The sequence below is a fragment of the Trifolium pratense genome, linkage group LG4, assembly GCF_020283565.1.
Source record: "Trifolium pratense cultivar HEN17-A07 linkage group LG4, ARS_RC_1.1, whole genome shotgun sequence".
Lineage (NCBI taxonomy): Eukaryota > Viridiplantae > Streptophyta > Magnoliopsida > Fabales > Fabaceae > Trifolium > Trifolium pratense.
The window spans coordinates 26,659,989-26,671,364 of record NC_060062.1 but is presented as its reverse complement, the minus strand read 5'-3'; the positions used below and the strand labels follow the sequence as shown (position 1 = coordinate 26,671,364).

The 11,376-nt window shown below is 31.1% G+C and overlaps 2 protein-coding genes across 2 annotated transcripts; both read right to left on the bottom strand.

Annotated features, from left to right (window-relative positions):
- Positions 1–339: 339 nt before the first annotated feature.
- On the bottom strand, positions 340–1,289 carry LOC123923029 (17.5 kDa class I heat shock protein-like). Its single transcript, XM_045975681.1, has one exon. It carries the CDS (start codon positions 1,078–1,080, stop codon positions 613–615), a length of 468 nt encoding a protein of 155 aa, XP_045831637.1. The 5' UTR covers positions 1,081–1,289; the 3' UTR covers positions 340–612.
- Positions 1,290–4,971: 3,682 nt separating this feature from the next.
- LOC123882317 lies at positions 4,972–9,139 on the bottom strand. Its single transcript, XM_045931164.1, has 3 exons — positions 8,374–9,139; positions 7,644–8,012; positions 4,972–5,648 (listed from the first exon to the last, which is right to left on the bottom strand). The coding sequence occupies exons 1-3, from the start codon at positions 8,653–8,655 to the stop codon at positions 5,037–5,039; spliced, it is 1,263 nt and encodes a 420-aa protein (XP_045787120.1). The 5' UTR covers positions 8,656–9,139; the 3' UTR covers positions 4,972–5,036.
- Between the last annotated feature and the right edge of the window lie 2,237 nt (positions 9,140–11,376).

Below are 11,376 nucleotides of genomic sequence, written 5' to 3'. Positions count from 1 at the left end.
GCGTAGAGACAATTCTGAGTTTCTTTCAATTGTTCATGATATTGTTATTTTTATGTCGTCTTTTCTAAACTTTGAGGTGAAGTTTGTTAGGAGGCAAACGAATTCGGTTGCTCATACTCTTGCTAGGACAACCAATTCTTGGGCTAGCTTCCATAGATTTGAGATTATTCCCTTATGTATTGAACATTTAATAATTAATGAAATGCATTAACTTTGTTTGATTAAAAAAAAAATCATGTGTTTTAGGGTTCACCCGCGACCTAAATGGTGTTAAAAATTTAGAGCTGATTTTTTTTTTACAAAAAGATCCATGATTTATTAATTGTAGAAGTACAAATATAGTTTAATTGAAACAAACTTTCATATATTCACAAAAGCTCTTAGCATAATACACACACCGACAGAAGATAAACACTCACAAACCACTCTCTTGTAACAATAGCCAAGTCCATATAACATCACATAACATTTCTCAATCTCCTAAAAGCCTAGAACTCAGCTACATACATTTATTTCCTTATTATTATTATTATCACACATTTTATTGAGACACACCAAACCAAAGGCCCAATACTAAAAAGCCCACCCAATATAGGGTAAGACTAAATGGGCTTAGCCTGTAATCTGAATGGGCTTAACATCAGGCTTTTTAACCTCTTCCTTACCAACAGTAACAGTAAGCACACCATTCTCCAAAGCAGCTTTCACACTATCAACCTTAGCATTCTCCGGCAACCTAAAACGTCGTAAAAAACTTCCCTGACTGCGTTCAACACGATGCCACGTGTCATCTTTATCTTCCTTTTCAATTTTTCTCTCTCCACTAATTTTCAAAACACGATCCTCTTCAATTTCAACTTTCACTTCTTCCTTCTTCACTCCGGGAAGATCGGCCTTGAAGATATGTGCTTCTGGTGTTTCTTTCCAGTCAATTCGCGCGTTTGCGAATGCTGCTGTTTCGGCTGTGGTTCCGGTGGTGATGGGTCGGAGGTCTTGAAATGGGTTCCATATTTCTAGTGAGAATGGGTCGAAAATGTTTGTTCTTCTTCCTGTTCCAAAAACACTTGGAATTATCGACATTGTTGGTTAGGAGATAGTAAAATGAGATTAATGAAGTGTTGTTGTTTTGTTGATGAGAAAATGGGAATGGTGTGAGAGTATATATATAGTGGATGAACGATGATGGTTCAGGAAGGATCAAGAGGAACATTTTGAAGAAGTTGGAAGAAGAGTTTAGAGGGTTCTGCTAAGTGATTTAATCAGTGACAAGATATAGAATGGACGTGGTGGAATTGTGAAGAGATTTCTCGAACAATGGAGACTTTGGTTGGGTACATGAATCATGGGATGGGAATGGGATTAATACGCAATGATTGAAGTTGATTGATCGTCTGATCTAAAATGAATGGTTAAGATCTTAAGATGTACTCTTCCGTTCCAAAAAGAGTGATCCAGTTGACTGTTTCATGTATGCTGATTCATAATTTTGACGATTAATATTTTTAATTGTATAATAGTAAAAATTATAAAAATTTGATATTTTGAAAATACTCATCGAGACGAATCCAATAACATCTTATATGCTAATATTTATTTTTATTTATTAGTAGAAAAATATAGTCAAACCAAAATAAATGAATAATGTACATTTTCAAAATGAGTCGCACATTATGGGACGGAGAGAGTAGTCCTACCTCAAGTCCTATATAATGTTATTTTTTTATATAATTACAGATAACTTAGTATCCATATAATTACACATACATTTAGTCAAAAAAATAAAACATCTATACACTTTACAAAAAGGAAACTAGAAATGCATACCGTAGCTTTGTTTAAGCTATGTCACGTCACCTAATTTGGCATAATTGGTTTTTTAATTTAATTAATACATTAATTATCTAGACTTTATGTGGTGTTTAATTATCTTGTGCATGCTTTAACTCGGTACTTTGGTACTCATAGAGTATGGGCACGAGTGCAAAAATTGTTATTCATGCGGGTATTGGGATGTGTACGAGTTTTGTTTAAACTGCGGGCATAATTTAGTGGTGAGAGGTTTGGGTAGTATGCATGAGGTAATGAGTTTGATCCTCTACTACGTTGTAAACCAAAAAAATAAATTAAAAAACACTATTCTACATGGGAGATGGCCAAATATTCACTTTTTATATAGATGGTCGGCTATTTTATTTTATAATAAGTATTATTTTTCCAATCAATTTCATTTATAAATAATTCAAATATAATGAAGTTAAACCATGCAAAAAATCTGAATAAAGGAAATTTATTTTACATTTCTACTAGCGGCCAGACAGGGCGCGTTTCGCGCTTATTTGTGTCTATTATGTAAATTTATGTCAAAAAATATGGTGAGTTTGTTAATAAAATATTTTTTTTGCTAAAAAAAAGTCAAGGATATTGTTGGTATTATTAAAAATTCACACAAAATTTTTTTGTATCCTCTTTTTATATATAGGTATAGATTTAACTCTTTATTATATTTAAACTTTCGTTACGGTATCATTGATTTACATTTTTTTGCTATATATATCGTCTGGCTTTCCGTTTCCTTCAAAAAACATCGTTTGGCTTTCCGTTGGAATAGGGTTGTCAATATGAAAAAAAAATCATTTTCAGTATTTTTGATCGGCGGATTATCTTACTTGCTTTAAGCTCTGTCCTGCATAAATGTAGATCTAAGGTTCATCAATGTTACTCAGTTCTATAAGTTTCTCTTATTTTATTTGTTTACTTGACATAAAAATAAAAAAAATCCTTATAATTTTTTTTTAAAAAAAAAATACATCCATGCGAGAGCACAGGTCTAAAAACTAGTAATTACACATACATGTGTCAAAAGAAAATATAATTACACACACGTGTCAAAAAAATATATAATTACACATACATTTTCTTTAGCTCATGAACATTCTCGCAAATAGTTCAACAATTAAAGCTTGGTGTTTTATGTCAGTTTGAATTTTGTATGTGTTTATCCAGTATACACTTAGATGAATTTTATTTTAATTTAATATTTGATATTTCTTTAAAAAAATAGATTAAAAGGTTAAAGAACAAATTTTGACAAATAAATTGACTTAATGAGCCGAACAGAACTGTTCGTGAATTTTAAACGAGCTGAACTCGAGCTAAAAAAGTGTTTGTGCCGAACTTGAGCCGAATTTTGAGCTGGACCAATTCTTATCGAATCGAGTTGAGCTCAGACGAGTTTAACTCAACTCGACTCATTACCAGGCTTAATTCCAAACCAAAATATCACTCTTTCCTTTATTATTATTTTAATAAAAATAACAACAACTTCAAAAGCTGTTGGTAAACTTGACCAAAAGAAAGTAAAAATGCATACGCTAGTTTTTTAAGATAGCATTGCCGTTTTTTAAGATATAGTAAACAGAGCCGGTTTTGGGCCTGGGCTATCAGGCCTCCAGTCTAGGACCACAAAAAAAGGGGGCCACAATTTTTTTTTTGGTAATAGGTAGTAATATTGGGGAGTTTAAGTAGCAACTATAATGATCCGGTAACAATAATGGCCCAGCAAAACATAATTAGACCAACAATAATGGCCTATTAGTAAATGGCCTATTAGTAAATATAGTAGTTTATTCAATTCGTGAGAATTCGTGGATAAATGCTTTGCTGCATATAGCAGCGCTCTAATATTTTATGGAGAATGTTAACTTGTGCCCTTAAGGGCACATGTTAAGATGATAAATGTGGAAAAAATTTATTGAACTTGTGGTGTATTCAATTATCTAAACATTAAATTCTTTGTATCATTAAATGCTATATTTATATTTTTAGGTAGCTTAACATGTGTCCTTAGGGCACAAGTTAACATGACCCATATTTTATTCACATTTAATTTTATTGAGAACTGTGTCAACAATGTTACTGTATGAGACGGTAATTACAAGTTGGCGGACTGTAGTGGTGATACTTTCATAATACCTCCTTTTCTTGTAACTACACGTGGTGGATGAACCAAATTTTCTATCCACCGGAGTTGCTCTTATAGCGGTTCTATATGCAACTCGAGTGACAAATTTATCAAAAAGAAATTTCTGCATAAAAAAGAGGGAACCATGTTAAATGAAATAGAAAATTGGAACATCGAAAGGGACCAAGTCCAATGAAAGATAACAAAACTCATCAAGAGATTTTATTGCAATTTGGGAAATAACAAAATTGTTTACGTTGAGATAGGGCTATTGTATTTAGTTGCTTTGTAGTATGATTTTTCTTATGTTATTTTTGAAATTGATTCTTTATTTGTAGTTTATACTATCTTGGAAGACCAACCTCAATTTCTTATCTTAAACTTCTTCTTGGAGAGCCTCTAAATTTACTTAAGTATATCTGAAATTAACCTAGAAATAAACATATATATAGTAACAATTAAGAGCACATCACTTTGAACCCACACAATAAATACGGGGTCTTCCCCCATATATGATCATGATATTTTCATTCACTTGCTACCTGCTTACATTACCCATTAAGGATCACACCATCAATTTGGTTAGGAGCATGTATGTAACTAGTATTTTTACATTACCCCTACACCAGGTTGGACCAAATAGCAAAAACAAGTGAAAAATTATGACCACCCTTGATATTATAGTTTTTCTTTAGTTTAAGGTCCCATTGATCATTGTAAATTTTCTTGAATTTTCTAGGTGAGGGAAAAGGAGTGGATTGACTTTTGTACCTATAGCACGCAATTATATACAGTTTTCAATCACAACCATTGATTAAACATCAGACGATCTATATTACATATTATTAAAATTAACTATATTCAATCTCGGTCTTGTTGATCGGACAGCTCAAAAGAGTAATTGCATTACTGCGCCAAATCCAAGTCCGGAAAAGAATCCAAAAGTAAAGAAATTATAAGATATGTAAGTTATAATACTATATTATATATCTCAACTACAAACTTGACCAACCAAACCAACAAAACCAGAGGTAATGAGGTATTACAAAGTTGAAAATTCATAAATTTACATATCTTAAATACTTTCACTAACACATGAATCATCCACATTAATAGCAGCTACTTTTGAAGCACTAATCTTAAAGGAAGAAGAACAAATTTTATAAGGTAACTTAGCATTGCTCATAGGAACCAATCCTTTTTCTTCATCTTTCTTCAAATCACTAGGAGCTAAAAAACATTCCAAAGACAACCCTTTAACATTAAAATCAACTTCTTCAATTTTCCAAACTTCATTTATTCTTGTCCTTGAATGATTCTCAGGTCCTTCACCATATCTTGATAAAGTAACCAAAGTTTTACCACAATGTGCTATTTGAATACCATCTACTATTCTATAATCTTGTATGAGTGATTCTGTGTTTGTTTCCCAAAATATGGATTCAGTTTCTGAAGATTTGAGTTTGATTAAGTGAGTGTCTTCTAATTGGACTAAAAGTCCTGTTTTTTGGCTGAAGTAACCTAATATTGTGTGACCAATTATCTCTATGTTGCTACTGCTTCTTGTTTGTAATGAAGTTGAATCTGTTTCTAGTTTTAGAATGAAACATTCTTCATTGTTTGCTGTTTTTTCTCCTATGCATGCTGAGTTGTTGAAGAGATTGGCTGTAGACCTTGGATCAAGACCCTGTTCAATGACATTAATTAGTTATTAAGAGATATGTATGATAGACAATATAACAATATAAGAAAAGGAGGCCAGTCCAATACACATTGTGATATTCAGTTTATGGTTTTAAATTGCGGATGTGGTTGTGACTATTGTGGTCGTTGTGATGTGAATTGCGGCTGCTGCAGTGTGAAATAAAATTTCTTTTTATTGTAAAAAATAAAAAAACCAACATTTTCAAAACTTAACTAAATCTAACAGTTCAATCGATTGAACTGCGGACCAATATTGCTCACGATTTGGTTTTTGAGCAGTTCAATCATGTTTAATTAAGTGGTATGAAGTTGTTGAACTATATCAACTTTTAAAGAGCAAACCACTATTTTAATTTCTTAACGTGTAACTTTCGCTGTAAAAAAAAAAGGTCTATGTATGTATCAATATTATAAAAACACACGTATAAGTATCTTTTTTGTTAATTATTTTAGTCTTATACACAAATTTTAACACTCTTTTATGGATTAAAATTCATGATCAATCCAATCAAATAACGTGGGATCCATATAATTTTGGTTTGAATGATTAAAATTTTAACTAATAAAAAATAGTGTGTTGTAAAATATACGTATTAAAGAGTATGTTGGTATTATTGTTCTATGTTTCATATTTATAAGTATTTTTGTTTATTTTTAATTATTTTTATTTTTTATGTTTCATATTGGGTGTGATTTTCAAAATGAGTGTAAGTTAGCAATAGGAGATGAATTATTTATCAAGGACTTGACATTTCAAATAGGTACTCCCATGGCCTATTTACAGAAATCCAATCACCTCACAGTGACCCATCAAAAGGCTTGAGAGGGCATGAATAAAAGTAAAACAAAGCTTTTTGGAAAAAATGGAAATAAGTTGTCATGCACTAAGGAATTAGAATAATAACAAGCATTGTTGACATTTAGGAATCACAACTAATTAATTGGATAAATTCAAATTTCAAACTTAAGGATTTCCTTGCATTAGCTATTAAATTGTTGACTTTTGTTATAAAATGTAGACCTTCACATTATGGTGGGGCTAAGTTAATATCTATGAAAAACAAATTGGAAATTGACCTTTTTCAAATGTGAAGGGAGGAAGGACCTTTAGTGGGATGGATTTAGTTAGGCAGTGTTTGGTTAGGTAAGGTGGCAACATCCAAACTTAGATTTTCTGTTATAGAAAGCTAGACCTTTATGTAAAAAAGAGAAATGAAAAAAAATTAAAATGGGAACACATTACATTTGAACATTCAAATCAAGTTCACACCTTAAATAATACTTGATCTATAATAATAATGAGACATCTTATTGCTGATTCGAGGGTTAATTTTCTTATCTTTGTTTTTAACGCAATTTGCTTACACTTTCTGATCACTATTATATATAAACACAAACGAGGTGAAATTTCGATCATTATTATAAACAAAGTTAACTATTTTTGAGTGATTTACTAGTACAACTCTTAATATCATAAAAAAAAATATTATCATTCTCAATATATATTTTTTTTGTCAAATAACATAGTTACTAGAATTTTATTTTTTAAAGTGAAATAGTGAAAGTATCAGGGTTCGAACCCCGATCCATGTATTTTACCTACAATGTCTCTATTAATTAAGTTATGCTCGCGAAGATTCAATATACTTTCTTTAATTCAAAACATTTAATACAAATAGTTAACAATTTTTTTTTAGTAAATATAAAAAGGGGCAATTTAGTAAATTTGACTAAAACTGCAAAACTATATGTTTTTGCTAAGGTATACCACCTAAGTTTAGTACTAGTTTCAAAATCTTAATCATACATTTATACAATTTTTTAGTAGATAGACAAAATAACATCTGATCTAGTAATTTCAGCATTTCTATCAATTGAACTAGAATTTATAGATTGATTTAAATTTAATTTAATAGCTTGAAAACACAAAACAAACAACAATGACACAAACAAATTAATGAACTTTAAATTAATTTACCTGAAGTAAACGTCTAAGTGGTCTAGGTGGGCCTCTTGAAGCATGAGAATGATGCCAAGGTGTTTGCCTCCAAGCCACTTTTCCATCACTCCCTGCACTAATTTTGTACCCAGAAACCACCAATTCCAAACACCACAATTCTGGTTTCTTTTGCCACAAAACAAAACCTCCCATTTCTTCTTTCATTTCCATCTTCTTCACTTTCTTCACCATTTTCTTGCTATTTATACCCCCTTCCCCTGCCTCAAACTCTGAGGTCCCTATTCTCACCTCACCCATTGCATACATACTTTCAACATTATTCAAAACACTCTCTCCTCCCACAGCTGCCATGTATTGTTTCACTATATATTTTGCCATTGCAGCCTCCTACAAGCACATAAAATAAATCAAGAAAAGGTTAAAATTAAAATTTATCTGGAAAATAATTTTACATCGATAACCAATAAACATCTTATATTCTGCCAGATCACAAATATTTTAAAACTACTTGTATAACATAACAAATTCATAAATTTTTTTGGATGACAGCGTATAACTATTTTACACGCATATCCATTAAATTCTTATAATTTAACTATTTTAATGTTTTTTAAAAAATATTTTAGATTCTCATTTTTTTAAAAGATCTAAAACAAACCAATGAAAACTTTTAAAATAAATATTTTATTAAAATTGTAAGAGAAAAGCCTTGAGAAAAAAAAATAAAAAGTTTGTTTTTTATACTTACAATGTTATGACCTTTGATGTTCTTAGTGATGATGGGTTTGTATTCAGAAGTTATAGGGAAAGGAATCAATGGTGCTCCAACAACACCAAGCAATAGTTGAATGTTTGTGTTTGGATCTTCGAAACGTGATGATGATCTTGATTCATTGTTTGGTTTCATCCATTGCTTCATGTTCTTCCATGTTGTTCCACTCTTGTTGGTAAAAATCTCTTCTGGGATTGGAACTTCAAGCACTGTTTCAAGCCCATCTTCATGATAAAGGTTGGGACAAAGCTTCTTCATAGCCGAGAGTGATATCGAAAGAGATGAATAAGAGACTAAGAAGAAAATAATGAGAATGTGTATTTTTGAGTTGATTACATACAAGATAAAGACTTTGGAAATAAAAGGGTACTTATGTTATGTATGAATCGCATGTAGCAAAATATTTAAGCTCGGGTGGATATAAAGTTATAGACCGTCTGATCTTGATTTGACGTCTCATATTCTAACATTGTATTTTGGACTTGATATGTAAAGTTGGAATACTAATCGTCTGATTAAGATCAGAGGGTAAGATGGCGTGATTGCGCAAATGCGAGAGAATTGAAGTCTTTGAATTGAAAGGGATGGTATGAGATACTTAATGAGCTAATGTGTATGTAACTTTGGAAAAAGATCACAAACCAAACTCTATAGGGACCCCTCTTTGTCTATTTCGTCGTGTTTGCACGCTTCTTTCATAGACAATTTAAATTACGGTTCATGTATAATTTAAATTTATGGTACTTGTCTATAGAATGTGAAGGTTTTTATATTAACTTATTTTAACTTTTCTAAAGGGAACATATTAATTAAAAAGTACTGGATTGGTGTTATATTATTAAATGTAAAACAAAAGTTGGTGTTACTAAAAGTCCTCAAGTTCATACAGGATTAATCTTAGTCTACAAAGGTTGGTGATAAAACACAAGTTTAGACATTAATTAGTTTGATTTTTTTTTAAAGTTGTCCGGTGGCTAGAAAATCTATCTTAAAAGTAAATAAGTGGAGTATTCGAGATTCGAACTCTAACTCTGCACTTATAGTGTGATATTCCTGCCAACCGAGATAAGTCACGGAGACCGATTAGTTTGATTTTTCTTCAAACACTCAAATAATATATATTAATAAAAAATTGTATGATGTGCATTAACTAAATTCCAACAATCCATCACAATTAATTATACTTTTATTGAATTGCAAAAACGAACATAAAATGTTCTTTTCCAATTGTTTAGGTGAAAAATTGCTCCGAAATTAATAAAGCAACAATATGTTCTCCTTTCTTTTTCACATTTCACATAATTATCATGTTTAATTAATTAACTATATATAATTGGCATTCTATCACTAACAATGGTTTAGTCTAAATGGTAAGAAATTTGAGTCTCTAACCGGTGGTTGAATTCAATCTCTAGTTGTTGCGAATGAAGAAAAAATGAAGTTACGGAAAACGGTAGAAATTTCGTAACTATATTATGATAAAGAAAATAAATAAATTAGCACTCTATCATATTCATATGTCATAGGTAGGTAAAATACACCTATACTTGGTGTATCTGGTAGCTACACAATTAGGAGACTTTAACGTATACAAACACTAAGCTTTTTTTTTTTTTTTTTGGGTAAAGAATCGATAAGCTAATTTGATTAAGATGTAAGTAGAACTTAAATTAAAAGTGAAACCATCCAAAAGAAAAGAGAAACTCATAACTTATGTTACAATTTACAGAAGAAAAAAAAAGAGAGACACCATGAACTCAAAAGATAGTTGATTACCCTACACCTAAGCTTTTGTTACCTTATATTATGACATACTTTCATTAACTTTATCTTTCCACAATAATCATAAACTAATTAAAGAACATATAAGATCATATATAATTATGATGGATACTCTATCACATTGGACCCAAGTTACTTTATAATTATGATGGATACTCTATCAAATTGAAAATCGACCTGACTCGTAATTAGTACAGTTCAGTTGACAGTTGTAGCTAGGGATGTTGATTTCCAGTGGTCTGAATTCGAATTCAAAATTTCACAATTCTCCATATTTAAATATGAATCTAATCACTAAATTACTAAACAAATTTGAAAGAAATCAAAGATCAAGGTCATATTCACCGTCAATAAAATTTATTATACATGATCACATACATTGATTTAAAATCGTACGGACTAAATTTATAACTACGTCCCACAGTTCCAACGGGGAATCGAAATCCATAATACCTTAAATAATATTGGCACAATACAAAGAACATAAAGATGCTAGGGGTCCCAAGTATAGATATGTAAGAAGATGTACGACCAACATTCTAATTTCAAATCGTAATTGAGAATGGTAACCCATGGTCCTGCCCATTGGTGGTTGCAGCTTTGTATTAGCTAGAAGAATCACATGAATCTATTCATGTCTCCAATAGGCAAAGCCATGTGAGCTGTGTTTTGATCTTGTTTTAGATTTTTGGTCTTGTTAAGGTGACTAGGATGGTATAAAGAGACAAGTTAGTACATTGTCCTTTCCTAATTTCGAATCATTTCATGCACGTTCTTATGAAAATGCTACTGTTGGAGTTGCAAGCAAATTGACCTTGTAATTAACTTGACCTAGTAATTAACTTTGTAACAGCTGCAGTCAACATGTTTATCTATTGGTAGTAAATGTTGTGCAACATTGCGTAAGTACGGTTCATACGTTAAAAGATTGTAGAGATATTTGATATGTTGACGCATGCACTTTGGGTTTGAACTCCACAATTATTTTCTGTCGTGTAATTTACATATCCATTCATAATATCTATATCTATAAGGCTTGAGGTAGGATTTCTAATTTTCCAAGTGTACTGTATGTATGAATGTTTTTGGTTTGCCAAATAATCACCGCACATAAATTGCATGTGGACCGTACTCCTTCTACCTATTATGATCATTAAGGTTAAATTCTCTCGACATATGTTTTTGTATGTCAAGGAT